Source organism: Typopeltis vanoorti, chromosome 5 (genome assembly GCF_054136105.1).
Source record: "Typopeltis vanoorti isolate ZY-2024b chromosome 5, IOZ_Tvanoo_1.0, whole genome shotgun sequence".
In the NCBI taxonomy this organism is placed as follows: Eukaryota; Metazoa; Arthropoda; class Arachnida; order Uropygi; family Thelyphonidae; genus Typopeltis; species Typopeltis vanoorti.
Window position 1 is genome coordinate 36071294 of NC_143553.1, and position 24846 is coordinate 36096139.

The 24846-nt window shown below is 38.2% G+C and overlaps 1 protein-coding gene across 1 annotated transcript in view; it reads left to right on the plus strand.

The window, feature by feature from the left end:
* Positions 1-3461: 3461 nt before the first annotated feature.
* Positions 3462-24846, plus strand: part of Rpn10 (regulatory particle non-ATPase 10) — a 245566-nt gene continuing 224181 nt past the window's right edge. The window contains exon 1 of the mRNA XM_090392358.1: positions 3462-3686. Coding sequence (XP_090248484.1) covers positions 3661-3686 — 26 coding nt within the window. The 5' untranslated portion in view covers positions 3462-3660. The remainder of the gene's footprint in view (positions 3687-24846) is intronic.

The following is a 24846-nucleotide window of genomic DNA, read 5'->3' on the forward strand; positions in this document are numbered from 1 at the left end:
CTCTTAATAAGGGAGTAATACCAGGATATAATGTATCACCAAAACTGTGCAAAACTGCTTTAAAAATATCTAAAAATCTGGAAGGTAAAAGTTATTCTTATTCTTATTTTTATTACATGACTAACCCATGGTCTGCTTAGACTAATTGAGGGAGGCACTGACATTATGCCAAGCTCTATACAACATTTGTGCAATATCAATCGTACTCTTATGTCCCGAGAGTATGTTATATGTCCCTTGAGCCACAATAGACTCTGACCACCTGTTGGACTTATTCACCACTCTCCAAGCAAGAAATCTACTCCACACACCCCTGCTAGCTACAATCTTACTCAATTTCCAACGCTGGTCTCTAGTTTTCTTTCAACTATATCTGTTCAGAGAAAAATTCCTCTGTATCAGTCTTGTAAAATACGTTCAGTAATTAGTATGTCTATAACCCCTTTTCAGCCTTTCAACCAAATTCTGTAACTGGAAATCTTTAACCTATTCCCATAAGTTGCATTCCATAGATCAGCCACAAATTTGGTCACTCACCTTGGGATCCTCTCCATCTCCTCCTCCTCATCATCATCCCCAAGAAACCCACGTGTCCAGATCTGTACACAGTGGTCAAGATGTGGGGTCTTTACAAGGCCCTATAAAGAGGTATAATAACCTGCTTATTTCTACTCGTAAGGGCATTCTTCAGTAATCAAATAATCGGATTATCTGTTTTAGCCACTTTTGCAGTATCTCTTCTGAACTTCAACTACTTATCAACTCACAACCGCAAATTGCTGGCTTCATCAAATTCTGGAGTTCAGTTTCACCAACATGGTACACCACTAGTAATCTGTTCACCCCATAGTGCATAATCTTACATTTTGCAACATAAAACTAAAATTTATTCTGCTTTATTCATGCTACCAATCATCCTGCAAAATTGAACATCATCCTGATTTACTATTGATGCTATCCAATTCCCATCACTGGAAAGCAACTGAATGGTTCCTCTCGGATCATTTCTTATATCGTTAATAAATAGTTTTGGCCCAAGAACAGAGCCTAGAGGCATACCAATTGTCACAGACCTATTACTGGTCTCTACTACTAAAGAGAACTACTCTCTGGTATCTCTCCATCAACCATCCTCTTATCGACTTCACCAACTTTTTAATAATCCTTACTTTCTGCAATTCATTGATCAGAAATCCATGCTGTATCCTGCGAAAAGCCTTTGTAAAGTCCAGCCCTATCACTGTATCATTAAAGGTGAGCAGATTACTAAGGCATGACCTAGCCTTCGAAAATCATGTTGTTCCCCTTATAATAATCTGTTCCTCTTTGCCCACTGCTGTATTTTGCACTTAATCAACATCGCCAATACCTTCACCACGACTCCTGAGATACTGATTTCCTGGTAATGTGCTTTTTTGTCGTGGAACTTCCTTCATGCAGTGAAACTGTTTTCCTCTTAAACTCCTCCCCTAGACCAACTCAGAGCTTAGATTTAAATTAAACAATGTGGTCAAGGGCACTACAATTACCTAGCACCTTCTCTTCAAACTCGGGCTGCTATACCATCTAATCCCATAGCTTTATTCAGAACAAGGTTCTGTACTGTCCTATGCACCTCCAGTTCATTTACCAATTTCGTAAAATTCCTTGCCTCTTTTGTTAATACAATGTCTCCACTAGGGTGGTATATTCTTGCAGAACGTAAAAAAATCAACTAACGCATTTTATTCCCTAATAGGGAGTAGGTGAGGCCTTTATACACTATCTAGCTTTGGAGACTGAGTGGGCAGTTCAATCTCCACCGGTAGCCAATCAGAGATAGCTGGCCATGTCTATCACTAATTATAGCAGCCGCCGATGAAGAGGCTGGCAAACAAGTGCTGCCATCTTTTGGTACTTAACCCTAACAAGATATGTCACTGTCTGAAATAATGTGGGTACTACAGTCGATTTTCTTGAGTTTACGGGACGAAAAACCCGAGTTTCCGGGAGGAAAAACCCGCTTGCCTGTGCCAGAGATCGACTAACTCGGGAACCGGTCGAAGATAGGCTTAGAAAAAGTTCCTCTAGTCAGCGACTAGACTAGAACCTAGGTCTAACTTCAAGCGGCCAAGCGCAGAGGACGCAAGCGCCACTTCCTCTGAGCTACACAGGCAGAACGTTCAGTTAGTAATTCAAATATTTCATCTGATTCAATTACTTCTCTACTATCACGTTTATTAAACATATTCTGGCATAAACATTTCATTTTACTTGCAAGATACCAGAAATTGATAAAGTAACATCCAATGTTTGCCTTGGGCAAAAGATCACCATAGAGAGAAAGCTGTGAGGAAGACCAAAATAATTCAGCTTGTTTGGGTAGCCTTTTGAAAACACTGAATCACTCAAAGGAGACATCCCAATATGTCTTAAAAGAAAAATATTCGACACTTATATACTTCTTATGAAATAATTTAGCGAAACAATGATTTTTACTAAAAAATGACTGACAATTTGTGTAGTATGTAGATGAAAATAGAAAAATAAATAATTGGTATTACTATTGAAGAGAGAATGCGCAATACATTGGGTCGGAACTCAGACCAAGGTGAGAGACTTTGAAACAGCCATTAAAAGATCCAAGTAACAGCAATCGGCAGGGTGTAATTTCAATAAGTACCACTCAAGAATGAACAAAATTAATAGGATGACCAATAGACGCTTAGAGAATGAAATTTAAGATATGGCTGGAAATGTGGCATAGAAAAGCTCAAGATAGGACAAAATAGAGATGTGTGGCGTAAGCATTTTGTTCACGATTAGACAGAAAATGACTGCTACTGTTGCTGCTGCTGATGAAATTTCACAGAGATATGTGTATTTGTTATACAGTACGCATATTCAGGAAGGCTGTTTTTAATGCAAATCTTATTCACAATAGCTGTAAACATATCCTATATTAGTTCGATAAAATGTTTAAGGATTGGATATTCTGGTAATCCTGCTTTACAAACCAAACATGGTACTCACGCATTTATCAAGCAGTGTGGTGATCTCACAATGAAAGTCGTAAATTGTCTTTCACCTAAGATTTTTAAAAACATCTATCCTAGGACGGGATTCGAACCAATATTATGTTGTTTGAATAGAGGTGCTGTTTTCACAACGTCACGGGCTCCCCTATATATATACTTCATACTATAAATGCAAATAAGCATTTTTAGAAAATTTTTGCATAGTAATAATTGTAAAAGCAAGAGAAAAAATTGAAATAAATTAGTTCAATCGTTCTCTTTTCCCTCTCATAACAATGAAATCCAGTTAACTACTGATGATATTTTACCTTCATAAAGTAATCTTAATTCCAACACTTCCAACGTGGCGAATTTTAAGCTCTCTCACAATTGCAAAATTGCAATTCTTGATTAGTTTTATGATGTTGTGGACTATGACTTGCACTTGTTTTTTTTTTTCTTTTTTTTTAGTTTTTGCAGTTAGCGTGTTGCTAGATGGAGAATGGATGACTTACCGAATTAGAAGTGTTACAAAAGTTGAATAGAAACCTGGCTGAGAAGTTATTGGATTAAATCTAAATAATTTTAATTTGTTGAGTATCTTGCCTGATTTTCGTCACAACTCGATTTAATAAAAAGATTTCATTTTGGAACTGAAGCTAATATGGTGCTTGAAAGTACAATAGTTTGGTAAGACTTATATTTGTAATGTTTCTAAATTGTACTTGCAGCTGTAACTCCCAGCTCTTTATAACTGGAGGAATGATTAGTTATTCTCATTTGAGTTTTCAATATTACCAATTTTCTGTATAGCTCGTTGGCGGAAACAAATGATATATGTATATCATATATTTGTTAACGAAAGTATACATAAATGAAAATATTTATTTCTGCCACTGTTTTAATATATATATATATATATATATATATATATATATTAAAATAGTGGCACTTGTGTTTATATATGTTAAAAAGAGTGGCAGAAGCAAATACTTTCTTATAGCTTCAGAAGTTTCATCCACTACTCTGGTAGGCCAGATATAAACCCAGGCTGTCTTATTCTACAACTTTGTGAAAAGTTCAACCATCAGTAATTTAGATTGACATATTTATTTGAATTATCGTAATGAGTAACATGAAAAATGCACCATAAAATCTGAGGACTGAAAGCAGTATGGCCTTTTAGGATATACGAAGACTTATCCCAAGGAAGTTGTATTCTTTACCATTGTCAGTATATCAATACATGTAATTCACTTGAGTTTGAAGAATGTTTTAATTTCTTTGGATACAATTATTATTGTTTAAGCATAAATTAGCATTTAGTTGACTTATCATTACTTATCATTACAGGGGTTGCAATGCAACCCTTGTTTTTAGCATTATGGGAAATAAATTCCTGCTTTACTAGTTTTTCTTTGCAAGTTCTTGCTAAGAATGAATTAATTCTGAAAGTCAATAACTACCCATTATGCATAGTCAGTTTTTTTTTCAGTGCATGTGACATTTAGATAAGAAGAACTTTGTATATGCTGTGCAGTAAATCAGTGAGAAAGTGGAAGAGAATATATTTTTAATTGTGGCAATATGAAATGTGTTATCTACTACCCTCTCAACTAAATGTTTGAATCCTGTTAAGATTTGGCTTGGTAGATATAAATTAGGATAAAATTGCTTTTTCTCATGATTCATGAGCAGACTAAATGAAAGGTCTAATGTTATCTAAATATTAGAGGGGCAGATTCTGCTTTGTAGAATATTCCCTGTACACTTTTTCTAACACTTCCACATCCCCAAGAAACCACCATCTTGGTCACTCGTCTCTGAATCTTCTCCACCGCCAGGAGACAAGACTTAGCACAGTAATCCAGATGTGGATGTATCAAGTCCTTATAAATGGGAATAATAACTTTCTTATCTTTTCTTGTTAATGTGTTCTTCAATAGCTTAGTAATCTTATGGGCAACCTTAGCATATGTCCTCTAAACTTTAACTTTCTGTCTTTCACCACCCCTAAATCTCTAGCTTCCTCAATTTTGTGGAGTACATTGCCATCAATGTGATACACAGCTTTTAATCTGTTTATCCCAGAATGCTTAACTTTATATTTCTCCACACTGAACTGATAACTATTATCTTTTGCCCATACTGACAGCCTATTTAAATCATCCTGCAAGCGCTCTCCACATTGCTTTGATTAACTATTGCTCTACCTAATTTTGCATCATCCTCTTTCCACTCCCTTGGAACTACCAGAGCTGAGACTAAAATTAAAGAGCCCTAGTCAGAGGCATTGCGAGTTCCCCTGCACATTCTCACAAAACAAAAATGAAACAACGGATAAGGATGGGATTCAAATTCATGCGGGGAAACTCCAATGGATTATCATCAGTCTATCCTTAAACAGTCAGCCACCACGTCATATTTACTCACATCATCATATATACTTTGTCAATACCTATCATATCTCTCCTTAAACTCATTCACTGTTGGGACACAACTACTTCTGACAAACCATTCCACTCATTCACCACTCGAAGCAAAAAATCTAGGGTGCATACGCTCACTAATTGCACTTAAAACTTATCTTAATATACAAATTAAGAGTAGTGGCCCTAGCATGGGACACTCCACTCGTTTGCCTTGATTCCATTCCACCGTGCACCACTCTCTGATGTCTTTCGACCATTCCGCTATCTCCTTATTATCCCGCCTTGTATCCATTTCCATGTGCTCCAACTTATGTAATAGTTTTCTGTGCAGTACTTGTGAAATGCCTTTGCAAAGTGCAGCAGTATCACTATGTAAAACCATTTCCTTTATCAAATTCTGCTGTTACATTTATTATAAAATGTGAATAAATTACTAATACAGAACCTACCTTTTACACAGCCATTCTGCCCACCTTAAAGTATCCCTTTCATATCCACTCATTCCTGGGTTTTACCTTTAACCAACTTTTTCAATACTTTAACCACCACTACTGAGATACTAACTAGCTGTAAGTAGCAAGAAATAAAAGAGAATTAAGAAAAGAAATAAAGAACAAGAGAAATATTGAAGTGCCATGATGCATGCTATTAGCAGATGACATAGTGCTACCATAGATACATATATACATACATACATTGATAGATACAGGCTAAAATTAGAAAAACATTTGAAACATGGAGAAAGATATTATTATTATTTTTATTATGCGACACCGCCAGGGAGTCCAAAGACTCATTGAGGGAAAAATGAAGATTAGTAGAGAAACCAGTAAGAAAATGTTGAAAGTTTTTCTACTTCCTAGACTATAAATTAAAGATGCCAAAAAATTATTATATTCTTGGTTTAATCCTTTTCCGTGTGTTTGAGCCTTAAGTGCTGTGAAGAATTCATGTTGGAGATTTAATGGAATATTATCAGCACTGAGAAAGGATTAAAACTAGTTTTAATGCCTTCCAATATTTCGTCTCAGTCACAGACATCTTCAGAGATTACAAAAAACTTTTTGTAACAACACACATAAATACAACAGTGAGTGAAACTGAAGTCCTCTCTAGGTGGTGCACCCTCTATGGGTATTTGCAGGTGGCCTAGGATGTAAAGAGGGATCTCTGATAATTAATGTTTCCCAAATTTTGGGAAGTTTTATGCAACCGTATTTGTTTAAATTAGGTTGATTCCTGAGTGCAGAATTCAGAGAACAGTCTTTCTTTTTTGAATTTAATATGGTGGAGCATTGTGGTTTTTTTCCCAGGAAATCCTGTGGGTTGTATCTAAAACATGGCCTGCAAGGCCAGATTGACCATAATCATGATTGCAGATGTATGATTTGTGTTATTCTAATCGGATGGTTGCTGATCTGCCTTTCTGTCCAAAGTAAGCCAGTTTACAAGAACAAGGTACTCTATATATACTCCAGGCACTGAGAGAGGAGGGAGCTGATCTTTGGTGGAACTGATAAGGGCACAAGTTTACGGTGGGGCTTAAAAGCTGTATGGAGGTTGTACTTTTTTAACGATCTGGCTATTTTTTCTGATGTGCCATGGATGTAAGGTATGGTGATGACATTTCTGAAGTCCTTCTGAAGAGATGGTCGGGGAATGGGGAAGGACTTGATTATTTTTTTTAAATCTGTAATCATTGTAGCCATCGGAAAGGAAGGTGTTGTGCATGTGTTTGAGTTCGGTTGAAAGGGCAGCTTCACTGGAACAAAGATTGTGGTTAGAGTTTTAATAATGCCATATTGCTGAGAGGGGTGATGGTGGGAGAGTTTGTAAATGTATCTGCCTGTATGAATAGGTTTTCAATATACAGAGAAAGAATGGTTACCATTAGGAAGGTGTCTAGGAAGGGTAAACTATTGTTATTTTCCTTTTTCATTGTAAACTGGATTCTTGAATGTAGACTATTGAGGTGATTGAGGAAGGAGTCTAATGTGTCTAGGCCATGAGGCCAAATAGAGAACACATCATCTACATATCGTAGTCAGATAGAAGATTTTAGAGGGGAAGAGTCTGTGGCTTGTTTTTGAAAGTTTTCCATGTAAAAATTGGCAAGGGGGGGGAAATCCATGGCAGTTACCTCTATCTGTTTGTAGATTTTGTTCTTCCAAGAAAAATAACCAGAATTGATGGCAAAGTAAAAGAGCTCTAAGATATCAGAAGGAAAAACATTCTTTTTATGAGTGTTAAGGTGTCAATTAGGGGAGTATTGGTAAACAATGAGATGATGTCAAAGCTGACCAATATGTCTGTATTATTTAAAGTAAGATTTTCAATTAAATTTTTAAAATGGGTAGAGTTTTTTTATGTAAGATGTGGTAAGACCAGTGAGGGGGGGGGGGTATTTTTCGATTAAATTCTGAGGCATTAAGAATGACGTGGCATTACGCTTATCAGCTTGTGATGACGATACTTTTTTCTTTCCATAATTTTCTGAGGGCAGAGAGTTATCTGGAAGATAAATTGCTTTTTGGAGGTGACGACTGGGAGAGGATGTTAGCTATGTCAAGTCTGATGTTATTGGCTGTTTCCGGAGCTAAGTGACAGATTCCGCATTCAATGTTGTACATAATATCCAATACTAGAAGTTCTTTTAGTGCAACGGCAAAATTGTGGCGTAGGCTTAGGGCACTAACGACATCTTCACTGAGTCTTTTAGACGATAGGTGGACTACTGTATGGAGCAGTTGAACTCGAGGTAGCAGTTTTGATTTACAAAGCATTAAAATTTGTTTTAGTCCTTTCTCAGTGCTGATAATATTCCATTAAACCTCCAACATGGAGTGGTTTAATCCTTTATCCAAGTGTATACAAACAAAGTTTGCACATGAAGTATCTTCACGACTGAGCTACTTGTATATTATTATTATTTGTCAACTTCAGGGAGTCCAAAGACTCATCAAGGGAAGGCATCTACTCTACAACTCTGCTTCCACCACTCACAATCCAGCAATTGACCGCAACTACACCAACGCCATCTACCGCTGACCACCACCACTATTTTTTCCACAGACAATCACAAACATCCATGCCCACAACGGGATTCGAACTTGCAGCCTCTTGACTGGACAGCAGACACGCTAATCATTCGGCCAGCCAGGCTGGCATATCAAGGTTAATGACTTCATATCAGTTGCCCGCGTATCCCATAATCCAAAGCACATGCCCTTTCGGATGTGTATCATTTATGCATTATGGGAAGGGCCACTATCCAGAATGGTTTCGACCTTTATTGAGGTTTCCTCAGTAGGAGCCAGATCCAGAAGAGATGCCAAGGTTGAAGTAATGTGGAAGAATAACTTTAATTTGTAGTCTAACCAAGTGGAGTAAACTTTGAACATCCATCTCTGATCCAGAGTATTTTAATATAATAAGCTGATACACCTTTTTGCTACTTGTATATGGGAAATATATGACTTCTGCATTATTATTTCCACCTTGGTATCTTCTGGATCTCTCACTAATAAGACCTTAACATTCTGGGTAGTGGTCCTTCCCATAAGCATAGCATTATACACATCTGAAAGAGCATATGCTTTGCGTTATGGGATACTAAGGCAATTGATGGGTAGTCATTAGCCTCTATATACAAGTAGCCCAGTTGTGAAGATACTTTGTGCAAATTTTTTTTACTTACACTTGGATAAAGGATTAAACCAAGAGTATAATTTCTTGGCATCGTTAAAGTAAGAAAATGATCATGTACTATTCTAAAAATTAACATTTGGTAATTGTGTTCTTGTATAATGACACCATTATCACATTTGAACCTAAAGCTGTTTGGCCTATATACTTCAGCTATAAATTTTGTTTTACATAATTTTATCATTGAAATGGTCCTGTTATATCATTATATATATTTGAGATTGTTTTGCTAATAAAAATAGATATAACAAAATTAGATTTTCTTTGATCAGCTTTTTCAACCAAGAACTAGTTCAGTAATCAGAAGTAGTGAATTCATTTGATGACATTAATTATGGTTAACTCCTCTTAGTTATTAATGTGTAATTAAAATGTTATAAGGATTATAATGAAGTTTTGATTGTTCATAGTTCCACAAAATGGAGGAAATGTCATGTGACAGTTATGTTATTGAAAGAATTATTGAGTAGTGGTACTTCTATAAAAAATAAAAATAAAGTAATAATAATAATCTCAGTATATCCAAAATTAATAATGCTTGTCAGCCTGGTTGGCCAAGTGGTTAGCATATTCCCCTCTCCAGCCAAGAGGCTGTGGGTTTAAATCCTGTCAGGAAGATAGATGTTGGTGAATGTCCTAACTCTTTGTGGAAAGGACATCTGTGACTACCACTTCTAGCAGAAGGCTTCACTCCCAAAACCCAGTGATTTATGAGAGTGACCATATGACATCAAAATGACTTCATGTGAATAACTAACTTAAATTTCGCTTTTTTTTTTTTTTGACTTAATATAGACATTATTTTGCCACAACAAATGGTGTGATTGAATAATTCAACAAATTTTAATAGAAATCCTAAATACCAAATTTCATCGAATTCAATCCTGTTAATGTAGAATTTAATATCTCTTTGAATCATTTTGCCAATAAAAATGCACCTATTGAAAGCATAATTGAATGACTGTGTGTAGATAGTATTCTAAATATTACTAAATTTCATCCAGTCAGAGAGTTTTTTTGTGCTGTATTTTTGATATTTTTTGTTCTTTGTGCTTATGTATATGTCTAAATGAATCAAAAATTGGTATTGCCTAGCCAATTTATGCAAAGCTTGAAGAATGTATCTTCCATTGAACATGTAAACTTCTCATAAACAGAAGCTGGGAGTTCCATTCATTTCATTGTTCACCAACTAATCCAAGAAAAGGATTCCATTAATTTCTTTTTTCTAACATAAATTTAATCCTTGGGAAAAGATTAATTTTCTCTAAGGAACTAATTCATTTGTGTATGGAGATGCATCATTGAGGTAATAACTATATAGGTTCAAATATGCAGATCTGTAACTAAAATGAAATACAAAATTAATTTAAATGAAGTGCTATTTTAATTATATATAGTGAAATAAAAGGGTCACTAGGTGTATCAAAACAAATTGTTTTGTACATTATACTGCTGAAATTTCTCAATCTCATTTCCATAGAAAATAAGCTTCTGCACTTGGGAATGTACCAGATTCATTGTTCTAGCAATCTATCCTACTTTGGTCAGAATGGTTGTTGTACTATACACATCTGACAATCAGAACATATGGAATACCTCTGTTTTCTCCAAGCCCAAGGTGGGATTTGAACTTGCAGCCTGTTGGTTGTAGAGCCGGTACACTAAACACTTTGCTAACTAGGCCAGCCACATTAAATTCTTTTTTTTGTTAGTAATTTTATGTGTATAGTCATTTAATAATGTTACAATTGTGGTAACATTAATAATCAAAACTGTATGGAGTAAATGGATTTCATTACCTACTTTCCTGGATTATAGGATTAACTGTGTATTTGATATGTTTTACTGCTCCTCCATATTAGTGAAACCAGAAGAAGCATTTGTCTATTCGGAGCAACACAAATGCTACATAAGCAACTTAAAACTAATCCAAGTGTGGCTTTGTCTCTTATGCTATCATTGAACACCACTTTAAATGCATCGCTAAACTTAGCTCTTTAATTGATTTTGAAAGTATCATTGGAAGTTGTTGTAAAGGAAGGACAATGTTTATGAATGTTATAGTTGAGATTTTTGCAAATCATATCCTTTGACAAAAGCCCATATTAAATATTTTATAAAATGGTTAAATTTTTAAACTAAAGAAGCTAGTCAAATTTATCCAAATCTGGGTGTCACATTCATCTGTACCTTCCTTGGAATTTGAACCTGCAGTTTGTGCAATAATAAAGTATCAGCTTTTTTTCCAACTGAACTACCAAGGAAGGCTTTAGAAGCTAATTTGGTGTTTATAATAAATCATCGGTAAGTAGAGCAGATTGCTTTATATGTGTGTGTGTGTGTGTGTGTGTGTGTGTGTGTGTGTGTGTTAAAGATACCAAGAAATTTTATAAATTTGGTTTTAATCCTTTTCACAAGTAAACAAACAAGCAGGTAAGTCAATTTGCACCTGAAGTATTTTCAGGTCTGATGCAACTCGTGGTAAGCTCTGATCACTTTCCTTAGTATCTCCCCTAATGCAAAACACATCTCCTTGTGGACATGTAGGTTGCTATGCATTAAGGGAAGGGCCACTACCCAGACCAGTTTCGATCTTTATTGAGGTATCATCAGTGGGACGAGATGAGTACGGCACTTCCCTTAATGCATAGCATCATACATGTCTGCAAGATGTGCTTTGCATTAGGGGTGATACTAAGGAAAGTTATCAGAGCTTACTCCACCTTTACCACGAGTTGCTTCAGACCTGAAAATACTTCAGGCACAAACTTCACTTACCTGCTTGTTTGCTTACTTGGGAAAAAGGATTAAAGCCAAATTTATAAAATTGCTTGGTATCTTTAACGTATATACCGTATATACCATATATGTCAGCATATAAGACTACTCTCAAATACTACAGAAAACCCCTCGAAATCATGGGTCGTCTTATACGGCGAGTATAAAATGGGAAGCTTAATTTCTTGGATGAACATTTAGGTAGTTACAATACATCGTTATATAAGAAAATAGGCAGTGTTATTATTATTATTACGGGCGACTCCAAGGAGACCTTCGACTCATCGAGGGAGGCCCTAAACATAATATCCATCACAACTATTCGACATTCACACAGTATCTATCATACTTTGCCTTGAACTCATTCACCGTCATAGCACCCACAACAGACTCTGGCAGCTTATTCCACTCATTCACCACTCTAAAAGTAAAAAACTCAGCTCTAACACCCTTACTACACTTGCCCAGCTTCCATAGGTGTGCCCTAGTTCTTCCACGACCAGTCCTGTTCTCAAAATATCCTCTGAATTAATCCTGTAGAAACTCTTCAGCAATTTGAATGTCTCAATCATATCTCCCTTTTTCTACCTATCAATCAATTTCTGCAACCCACAAATCTTCAACCTGTTTTCATAAGGATCATTCCATAGACCTGCTATCATCTTGGTCGCTTGCCTCTGAATCCACTCAACCTCCTCCCCATCAAGAAGAAACCTAGGTGACCAAATCTGGGCACAGTAGTCGAGATGGGGTCTTATCAAGGCTCGATACAGAAGAACAATAACTTGCTTATCTCTGCTCGTCAAAGTATTCTTCAGCATCCAAGTGATTTCATGAGCTGATTTAGCCACTTTTGCAATGTGCCCCCTGAACTTCAACTCCCTATTCACCAACACTCCCAAGTCCCTGGCCTCATCAATCTCCTGGAGTACAGTTCCACCAATGTGATATACTGCTGCTAATCTTTTCACCCCAAAATGCATAACCTTACATTTTGCCACATTAAATTGACATCCATTCTCCTTAGCCCAGACCTCCAATCTATCCTGCAAAATTTTGACATCTTCTGCATTCACTATTGTCCTACGCAACTCTGCATCATCAGCGAACAATGAACTGTTCCTCTCAGATCCTTCTCTATATCGTTAATGAACAAATTAAACAGCAGTGGTTCAAGAACAGAACCCTGCAGCATACCACTAGTCACCGGCCATCTTTTGGACTCTACTCCTGAGTAAACTACTCTCTGGTATCTCTCCATCAACCACCCTCCTATTCATCTCGCCAACCCTATATCCATTCCCATATGTTGCAGTTTACGGATTAGAATTCCATGTGGTATCCTGTCAAAGGCCTTAGCCAGGTCCAGCAGTATCACTGTAAACCCATTACCCTTATCCAGTTCAGCCGTCACTGTGTTATAAAACCTGAGCAAGCTACTGAGGCATGATCTACCCTTCACAAAACCATGCTGTCCCCCATACAGTATCTCATTTTCATCAATCCATTCCTGTGTTTTTCCCTTGACTACTTTCTCCAAGACCTTGGCAACGACTCCTGATATGCTGATTGGTCGGTAGTTTGCAACAGTAGTCTTTGGATCCTCCTTTATGCTATTTTCCCCTCTTTCCATCCCCTCGAGACTAAACCAGACCCGAGACTCAGATTAAACAATATGGTCAAGGGCCTTTACAATTCTTTAGTTGATTCATGTAAGACCCGTGCTGGTATACCGTTCAATCCCACAGATGTATTCACATTAAGGTATACCAGCACGGGTCTTACATGAATCAGCTAAAGAATTGTAAAGGCCCTTGACCATATTGTTTAATCTGAGTCTCGGGTCTAGTTTAGTCTCGAGGGGATGGAAAGAGGGGAAAATAGCATAAAGGAGGATCCAAAGACTACTGTTGCAAACTACCGACCAATAGGTAATAGACTATTCACCTGCACTTCATTCACCACAATTCCTCTATAAACTAATGGTTCTTTCGATGTCATCACCTGGATGATATACTCTTGCAAAGTGCTCACTCAGTAATTCCGTTATATCGACTGATTCAGTGACCTCCCTACCATCGGCATTCCTTAAAATCATTCTGCCATGTACAGTTTTTCTTTTACTTGCAGCATATTGAAAGAACTGTTTGGGATTCTCTTTAGCTTGCATGGCTAATTTCCTTTCATAATCCGCTTTTGCTTTTCTTACCATATTCGTTACCCTTCTGGCCTGTGCTGTATACTGTTCTTGTGCCTGCAGGTCACCATTCTCCTTAAATTTCCTCCACAGTTGTTTCTTTATTTGCAACTCAAGTTTAATGGTGTTATTCATCCATTTAACCCCTACTTGATTTACTATTCGGACTCTAGGTATACAGTCAGCCATAACCTGCAAATGCTTCTTGACCACTTCCCATGCCCTATCAACATCCATTCCTTGCAGTTTTACATGCCATGGCACTGAACCAAGCAATCTCCTAAGCTTGTTATACTTGCCAGCACGGTAATTCCACATGTACCCTGTCTTAATCGAAAATTTCACACATTTAGCCACCTCCCAGGTCAGGACCCTATGATCACTCTCACCAATAGGTGGCAACATGGTCATATTCATTATAGTCAAATTCTCAGATGAAATTCTCAGATTTATTTAAAATATTACAATAGATGTAAGTCTTAAAAACCAAATAATAATTATTAATCTCAGCTTTCATGTTGGTTTTCTTCATCTGTTGAAAATAGTTCTTCAGATTCATTGTTTAAATGATCGTCATATAACATTGAGTTTTCATGGAGCGAAAATTAAAAATATAACTCAAGTAATTCAAAATCAGAAAAGAAAAGTAGTTGAAGTAGGTACAAACAATTTAACTGGCGATAAGTTCAGTATGTGATAGGACATGAAAGGGTTTCTGGAAGAGGTGAGAGCGAAGAGTGAGAAAGTGAAAATTGTTTGTATTTTACCTCGCTATGATAAAAATGAATTAAAAAGAAGGGGTTATGATGGCAAACGATTCGATGCTTAGGCTGTGTAGAAGGAATGGATGTGTGGAGTGAGTTTGAGGAAAGATTGGATTTGTATAAGAGGGATGGCCTACACCTGAATGCATTTGATATCAGGAGTCTTGAAAAACTAATAACTGGTATGAGACCTGACACAGAGTCAAGGAAACTAAATTCTAAAGGGAGGAATGGTGTGAATGTGAGTGTAAGAGCGACAGTGGTATATAACTGTGTTAATGACGGGAATGGGCTTTGTCGTGGAAATGTTGACGAAGCGAGAATGATTTCGGGTTTGTGTTCATCCGGTTCGGACCCATCGTGTGTGCAAAGTTGTCTACATGTATAAGGTATTAGAGAAGAATAGAGATCTGCAAGTTGTCCAACTGTGTCAGGCAGACTGCAAACAAGACTATACAAAAGAACATACAGGTAAATTATTATGTCTGTACACAAATGCTAGGAGTATCAGAAACAAAGGATGTTGCAACCTCAGATTGTAGGAATTAGTGAGACCTGGCTATCAGAATCAGACCTACTAACTGGTATCGAGTGTCATGGGTACAGTATTTTTAGGAAGGATAGAGTGGATAGGAGAGGAGGGGACGTGCTGCTAATGATATTGGATGACTTAAATCCAAGAGTTGAGACTTATGAATGTAGTAATACTACTAACAATATTTCATGTGGCAGTGAGTTTGAAGCAATCTGGTGTGAGGTGGAATCTAACAAGACAAATTACATAGTGGGGTGTTGCTACAGACCTGGTGGATCGGTTGCTGGTGATGAAGAAATGCATCACCAAATAGAAAAGATGAGTGCAAAAAGAGTAATCATAATGGGAGACTTTAATTATCCAAATATTGATTGGGTAGCAGTAGAATCTCACGAGAAGAATGAAAATGCATTTTATTACTATTACTATTATTACGGGCAACTCCAGGGAGTCATTAGACTCATCGAGGGAGACCCCAAATCATATTCATCACAACTATTCAACATTCATATAGTATCTATCATACCTCGCCTTAAACTCATTCACTGTCACAGCATCCACCACAGACTCAGGGAGCACATTCCACTCATTCACTACTCTAAAAGTAAAGAACCCAGCTCTAACACCTTTACTAACCACACTTTTGCCCAGTTTCCATGGATGTCCCTTAGTCTTCCCACAACCAGCCCTGTTCTCAAAAATATCTTCTGAATTAATTTTATAGAAACCCTTCAATAATTTGAATGTCTCAATCATATCTCCCCTCCTCTGCCTATCAACCAATTTTTGCAACTCACAAATCCTCAACCTGTTCTCATAAGGTTCATTCCACAGACCTGCTATCATCTTGGTCACTCACCTCTGGATCCTCCCCATCAAGAAGAAACCTAGGTGACCAAATGTGGGCACAGTAGTCGAGATGGGGTCTTATCAAGGCTCGATACAGAGGAACAATAACCTGTTTGTCTCTGCTTGTCAACGTATTCTTCAGCAACCGAGTGATTTGATGAGCTGATTTGGCCACTTTTGCAATGTGTCCCCTAAATTTTAATTCCTTATCCACCAACACTCCTAAATCTCGTGCCTCATCAATTTCCTGGAGCACAGTTCCACCAATGCAGTAAACTGCCGCCAATCTTTTGACCCCAAAATGCATAACCTTACATTTTGCCACATTAAATTGACATCCGTTCTCCTTAGCCCAGACCTCCAATCTATCCAAATCATCCTGCAAAATTTTGACATCATCTTCATTCACTATTGCCCTACCCAACTTCGCATCATCCGCAAACAAATGAACTGTTCCTCTCAAATCCTTTCCTATATCATTAATGAACAAATTAAACAGCAGTGGTCCAAGAACAGATCCTTGTGGCACACCACTAGTCACAGGCCGTCTTGTGTACTCTACTCCTGAGTAAACCACTCTCTGATCTCTCTCCATCAACCACCCTTTTATCCATCTCACCAACCCTATGTCCATCCCCATATGCTGCAATTTACTGATTAGAATTCCATGTGGTATCCTGCCAAAGGCCTTAGCAAGGTCCAGTAGAATCACTGTAAACCCATTACCCTTATCCAGTTCAGCCATCACTGTGTTATAATACGTGAGCAAGTTACTGAGGCATGACCTACCCTTCACAAAACCATGATGTCCCCGATACAGTATCCCATTTTCTTCTATCCAATCTTGTATTTTCCTCTTGACTATTTTCTCTAAGACCTTGATAATGATTCCTGTTATGATGATTGGCCGTAATTTTCAACAGTAGCCTTGGAACCACCTTTGTGCAGTGGAACTATTTTCCCCTCTTTCCACCCCCTTGGGACTGGCCCAGACCTGAGGCTCAAATTAAACAAAATGGTCAAGGGCACTGACAATTATTCAGCCGCTTCACGTACGACACGAGCTGGTATACCATCCAATCCCACAGATGTATTGACATTGAGGTTCTGTAATAGACTAGTTACCTCTACTTCATTCATCACAATTCCAGTATAAACTGTTGGTTTTTCCATTCCTGCAAAGTCACCACCTGGATGATATACTCTTGCAAAGTGCTTGCTCAGTAATTCCACAATATTGACTGATTCGGATACCTCCCTACCCTCAGCATTTGTTAAGATCATTCTACCATGAGCATTTTTCCTTTTACTTGCAACATATTGAAAAAACTGTTTGGGATTCTCTTTAGCCTGCATGGCCAATTTTCTTTCGTAATCTGCTTTTGCTTTTCTTACCACCCTTGTTACCATCCTGGCCTGAGCTTTATACTGTTCCTGCGCCTGATGGTCACCTTTCTCCTTAAATTCCACAATTGTTTCTTTTTTTGCAGCTCAAGCTTAATAGTGTTATTCATCCATTTAACCCCTACTCTTGGTATACAGTCAACCATTGCCTCCTGCAAATAGTTCTTAACCACCTCCCATGCACTATCAACATCCAGCCCTTGCAGTTTTACATGTCATGGCACTGAGCCAAGCACACACCTAAGCTTGTCATACTTACCAGCCCGGTAATTCCACATGTACCCTGTCTTAATTGTAAATTCCACTCCTTTAGCCACCTCCCAAGTCATGGTCAAATCAAGTCACCTCCCATCTATTCCATCACCTGGTCTATAGCACCACCCAATTGTATATTTTGTTCTGCTAGATTCTATCTCAAACCAAACAGCCTCAAATGTGCTCTTATCTCTATCCTACAGTTCAACTTCTATACTCCTTGGCTGCAGCTCATCAGCTATCATCAATAACACTCCTCCCCCCTTTTTATTCACCCTGTCACTCCTTAACACGCTATACCCATCGCATTCAATCCCACTAGCGTTATCATCTTCTGTCAGCCATGTTTCACTAATACCAACAACCTGTGGCCTGGAAGTGCCAACCATGGCCAAAAATTCTTCCTTCTTGTTCCTAATACTCCTGGCATTAGTTTACATGAATTGCAGAAGCCCATTTGTCCTATCCCTACTTTGATGCCATATACTAACTATCCCATTCTGATTTGTTGTCCTTCGTACTCGCTCGGGCATAATATACTCATTCATACTCAACTGCCTCCCTAAAGTCTGCATATCTACTCTCCCCCCCTTAATAAATCTAGTTTCCCTGAGTTTGTACACCCACTTCCACATCATTCATCAACACTTTTTCAAGTCTCCGTACACCAACTCCATTCAAATGTAACCCATCCATCTTATATAAGTCCTTTTGCCCATCAAACTCATTCCACAAATTCCACACCACTCTCCATGCATAATCCACGCATAAAGTCATTGGCAATTATGGCCCTCCTTCTAAACACTTCGCTGTCATACCGCGGTAAGATACTCACCATCCTAACTCTTTCACTCTTCTCTTTTGCTACCTCAAATAATTCCCTCACATCCTCTATCATTTCCATTTTGTCCTCTTTCAAATCATTTGTTCCTGCCACAATTATCATCTCTTTCACCCTCTGTTTTTGCAGTCGAATAGATTCGCTGACATCCTTTATGTTCAAACCCGGCTGGTACGACTTCGTTAAACTCTCAACTATTATACCTCTTAATAGCGAACATTCTATTATTTGCGGTCACAAACTTTCACCGGTTATTTGTCGGTACGTTCAGCACACATTTTTCCATACGCTCCAGTTTATCTTTATTTCTTTATCTTTTAGCTCTGTGTATCGCACCGTTCAAATGGGCAATTTCAATACTCGCATTTATCTCACCGTTTTCATTATCAATCAAAAAATCATCCATTCATTCTGTATTTCTACCTTCATTTACACTTTCAACGACGCTCACACCTATCTGGCACTACCATGCAATTCTCTAGCACACCGCCATTTTCTACATTCTGACTATCGTTAACGATATCACTCTCGCCACACGAAACATGCTTGAAATCCTCATTCTCTTTACACTTTCTGCACAGATTAACTCCACTATCACTTTCTAACCAGACTCCCACTGCTCTTCGCAAGGCATACATCTCACAGACAGCACATTGCATAAATTCGTTTACATCAAAACTCTTAAACAAACATGGCGACCTGGCTGCCATTTTTTTCTTTATCGGTGCCATATGTATGCTATCTTATCTTAAAATTAATAATTAAAATAACAGAAAACACGCAAAAATTGCACAGACACACAAAGAAACAAAAAGCAAACAATACTACTTAAAATTCTAGTAAAATTTCTAATGTTAACACAAAATACTACTAATCTTTTTAGGAGCTCTCGACAGGCCGACGATCTCAAATTTATTGAGCTTTGGGGGACAACTTCCTCAAGCAGCATGTGACAGAAGGAACTCGAGGTCAGAGAGTGTTAGATTTGATTATAGTGTCAGAGGGCATTTCAGTTAAAGACGTAACTATTCTGCCTCCAGCTGGTGACAGTGATCATGTGGTACTCACTTGAGAAGTGACTAAGTTTATGAATGTTCCATTCAGAAAAGGTTACATGCTGAACTACAAAGCAGGAAATTATGACCAACTGAGGAGTATAATGAGTTCACTGGAATGGGATCGGTTGCTGGATGGAAAGCATATCGAAAGTGAATGGGAAGCATTTAAATAATACTTAAATGATATGATATCAGAACATGTCTAAAGAGTTCAAAGAATAAATAAAGTAGGAGTCAAATGGATGTGTAATCTTATTAAGCAAGAGATTCGTAAGAAACTGGACGATGTGGAAATAATACCGTTTGCATAAGGATGACGTCCGTTATGAACATTATAAGCAGCAGGCTAGAATAGTCACAACTGTTGTATGGAAAGCAAAGTCTGATTATGAAAAGAAACTGGCTCTGTGTGCTAAAGAGAACCCATAAGAATTTTATCGATATGCTGCAAGTAAAAGAAAGAATGAATATGAAAGAATAACTCTTCTAAATCTAGATGGCATGAGGGTTACAGGTGCAGAAGAGGTTGTTCAGTTAATGAGTTCCCATTTTGTTAAAAGCTATCAACATGGTGAACGCAACATTGAGCTCACTGTTACCTCTTCACGAGATGAAGAAATGTAGGCGTGTGAGGCCGAGGTATTAGAGCTGTTGCACAAGCTGAATAAGAATTCAGCAGTAGGGACTGATGGGATATCAGCATGTGTGCTAAAAGAGTGTTCACTTGAACTGGCCATTCCTTTGGCCAGGATGTTTAATATGCGTCTCAGAACAGGGAAGATTCCACAGGAATGTATGGTAATTCCATTGCGCAAGGGTGGTGCAAAGACTGATGTATCCAACTATTGACCAATTAGTATCTCAGGAGTGGTGGTGAAGATTTTGGAAAAATTGGTTAGGGTCTGCATTCAGAAATGGGTTGACGGTGAATCTCTATAATAAATTTAGTTTAATATCCTTTATCCCAGTGAGAGCAAACAAAGCTTGTGCCTGAAAATATCTTCAGGCGCAAGCTTTGTTTGCTCTCACTGGGATAAAGGATTAAACTAAATTTATTATAGTCTAACCTAGTGAAAAATAAATTTTCAGTGAATCTCTACTTTTCAATGAACAACATGGGTTTACTAAGGGAAGGTCATGTTTTAGCAACTTGCTCACATTCTATTACAATGTTACCATTGAACTAGACAAGGGGAATGGATATACCATGATACTTTTGGATTTTGCTAAGGCTTTTGACAGAATACAGCATGGCAGACTGCTTCATAAATTGGAGGAAATGGGTTTGGGTTGTTATACAATATTAGCATGGATAAGAGGATGGCTGACTGACAGATATCAAAAAGTGGTATATTGGGGATCTGAGTCTGCAAGGTAATGTAGTGGTATATGGAGATTATTCAGGAGATTAAAACAGCTCTTCCATCCAATTTCTCTGCCTCTGGACCTGATGGCTTTCCTGCGTCTAGGCTTCGGAAGGTGCTGTTGAAGATTCTTCAAGACTTATTGGACATTCTCCTTTCCAGTAAAGCAATACCACAATACCTACGTGCTTCAAGAACTATCTTCATTCCGAAGAAATAAACTTCAAGCTGTGCATCAGACTTTAGACCTATTACCATCTCCCCTGTGATACTTACTCTATCATAAAATCTTAGTTAAACGACTTCAGCAACATATACAGCGTGATTATAGACAGAGAGCTTTTGTCCCTTCGGACGGTTGTGCCGAGAATATATATCTTCTTTCTTCTCTTCTCTCTGATTTTCCCCTGCCGCCTTAAGCCTCTATATATGGCATTGCTGTACCTCCAAAAGGCCTTTGATAGCATCTCCCTTCCTGCTCTCCTTTGAGCCCTGTCTATTGCTGGATGGCCAGAACCCTTTCTTTCCTATGTTATAGAGCTATACTTGGGTAGCTCAATCACTATCACTACAGGGTCCCATGCGACTTCTATTCCTGCAGTGTGGGGTGTTTTTGCCAGGGTGATCCTCTATCGCCCCTTTTCTTTAACTGCGTCATAGATGAGTTTCTTCACTCTCTTCCTAGCCATATAGGCTACTCTCTAGGCACTTCTTTCTTTAATACTATGGCCTTTGCAGATAATCTTATTCTCGTAGCCTCTACTAAGATAGGCTTGCAGGAACTTCTTGACCGGGCAGTTGGCTTTTTCTCTATTCGAGGCCTTTCTGTTAATGTAGAGAAGTCCTGCTCTTTAGCTCTTGTCCCCTCTGGTCGTGACAAGAAGCTTAAGGTCAAGACTACAGAGTTTTCCCTGCACGGGAGGCCGTTGCATGCTTTGACCATCCTAGAAGAGTGGAGATACCTCGGTATCATGTTCACCCCAAAGGGAAGGTCTTCTGTCCTTTCTATCCTAGAAGCTGGGACTGCTTCTTTGAGGAAAGCTTCTCTGAAGCCCCAGCAAAGACTGTTTCTCCTTTCCCATTATCTCCTACCTCGCTTTTACCACAAGTTGATGTTTGGTAGGACATATATCTTGGTACTGTCCCCGAATGGACAAGGCAATCAGTTCAGCAGTGAGATCGTGGCTCCGACTGCCACCTGAAACCCCTACTGCATATTTCCATGTGAGGGCGAAGGATGGTGGGCTCGGGGGTTTCATCACTTAGATGGCTGATCCCACGCCTGCGGCTGTCTGAAATCGCGAAGTTAGAACTAACTTCTTCCCCTATCTGTAGAGAGCCTTTCTATAGCCCATTAATACAAGAAGACTTGGTGGGCTAAAGGCTGGTCCCATTGTCAAGGTACCTTAATTGAGTCAGCACCCGCAGAACACAAGAGATGGGCATCTCTGCTGCACTGTTCTGTAGATGGTGCTCCTTTAAAAGAGTCATATCTGGTGCCTCCCCAGCATAATTGGGTAAGGGATGGCACTAGACTTCTCCCTGGGTTCGAGTATATTGACCCTATCAGGACGAAGATCAATGCCCTGCCCACTTGAGCCCGCACAGCTCAATGGGGGTAGTGACGACTCAAACTGTAGGGCTGGCTACCACTACAGTGAGACATTGTCTCATTTAGCCGAGTGTTGCTTTTGCACCCATGTGGTCTGCTTGCATAGGCATGACATCATGGACTCCATTCTGAACAACTGCTTTAAGAACAAAGGTTGGGAGACGGCGGTGGAACCAGATTATAGGACCTCCGCGAGTTTGCATAAGCCAGACTTAGTGATTAAAAGAGATGGTGACGTTTGGGTAGTTGATGCCCAAGTGAGGCTAGGGATCTTGGAGTGTTAATAGATAGGAAGTTGAAGTTTAGGGGCCATGTAGCAAAGTTTGCAAATACACCTCAAAAGATAATTGCAATGCTGAAACAAACATTCACATGTAAAGATATGGATTTTATTTTACCTCTTTACAAGGCCTTGATAAGACCTCCCTTGGACTGTTGTGCATAGGTCTGGTCTCCTGGTTTCCATTGTGATTGTGATATATTGGAGAGAGTACAAAGGACAGTGTTAAAAATGATATCAGGATTGTACAATACTGATTATGAAGACATTGAGAATTTGTAGACTGCAGACACTAGCAAACAGGAGAAAGAGGGGGGGGGTGATATGATTGAGACTTACAAACATCTGAAAGGGTCATACAGGACTTCAATTGATGTAATTTTTCAATTTATGGAGGATGGGGAAAGGACGAGAGGGCATCCTTGGAAGCTGAGAATGAAGGGTGTGAGGCTAGATTTTTCTCTCAGAGGGTGGCACGTGATTGGAATGGATTGCCTTTGGATGTTGTGAGTGCAAGCAGTGTGAATGAATTCAAGAATAAGTATGATAGCTGGTGTGTGTAGTACGTGGCCTCCCTCGATGAGTCTCTGACTCCCTGGAAGTCTCTCTTAATAATAATATGGATCCCAGTTTGAATCTGGTGAATTGATTTCATTTTCGTCATCAGTGTCCCAGAACAGAACATCTTCCAATACCATCCATAAGATTAGAGATACCACACTTTTTAAATGATTTTATTACAGTCTTTACTTTTACTTTATTCCACGCTTTGATCACAAAATTGCACAACATATCAAGTGATGCAGTGCGCATAGATCCACCATTTGTAAATGATTTTTCACCAGTCAACATCCAATTATTCCACTCTTCTCGCATGTGATCTTTAAATAGTTTGTTCATGCAGACATCTAGTGGTTGCAATATAGAAGTTAAACCACTTGGTATAACAACAATTTTTGTGTTATTTTTTTCTAGAAGGCCTTTAGTATTCTCAGTTAAATGACTATGAAACATATCCCATACTAATGAACTGCTTTTCTTCATTATACCGCCTGGTTGCCTGTTCCACACATTATTTATCCATAATTTCACACCATTTTCATCTATCCACCCTTTTTCATGAAAATGTACAAGAACATCTGAAGGAAATTTTATCTTAGGTTTAGTTTTACATTTGAAGATGGTCATTGGTTTTAACTTGGTTCCATCAGCCAAACATGACAACATAACCATAAACCTTGTTTTTTCATGACCTGTACTTCAAACTAGCACACTTTTACTACCTTTTAGACTGCACTGTTTTATTGCTTATCATATCAAAGCTCATAGGAGTTTCATCCATATTTCCAATATTTGACAAAAATTTATGTTCTTGTCTCAACTGAATAATATATTTATGGAAACTGGTAAGTTTGTGGTCAAGATCTGCCAGTAGTTTTTGAGAAAATTTTTTTGTCATATTACCAGATTTTGTCTGTTCATAAAATGATGACACCATCCTGAAGCAGCATGAAATTCTATACTTTCATCTGGATTCAGTCTTGATCATTTTAGTGCATATGCTGTAATCATATTTCTTGTAACAAGATAACCATTCTGCCTTTGTTCGAATACCCATTCTGCAACGTTATTTTCCAGTTATGACCATCGGGTGATCCCCATTCTTCTCGCACATTTTTTCTTTTGCAATTTTTTAAAAATATCTTCTTACCCCATTCTCTTACCATCTTCTCAGATGGTAAGAGAATGGGGGAAGTTAAGTCAAACTTTCTT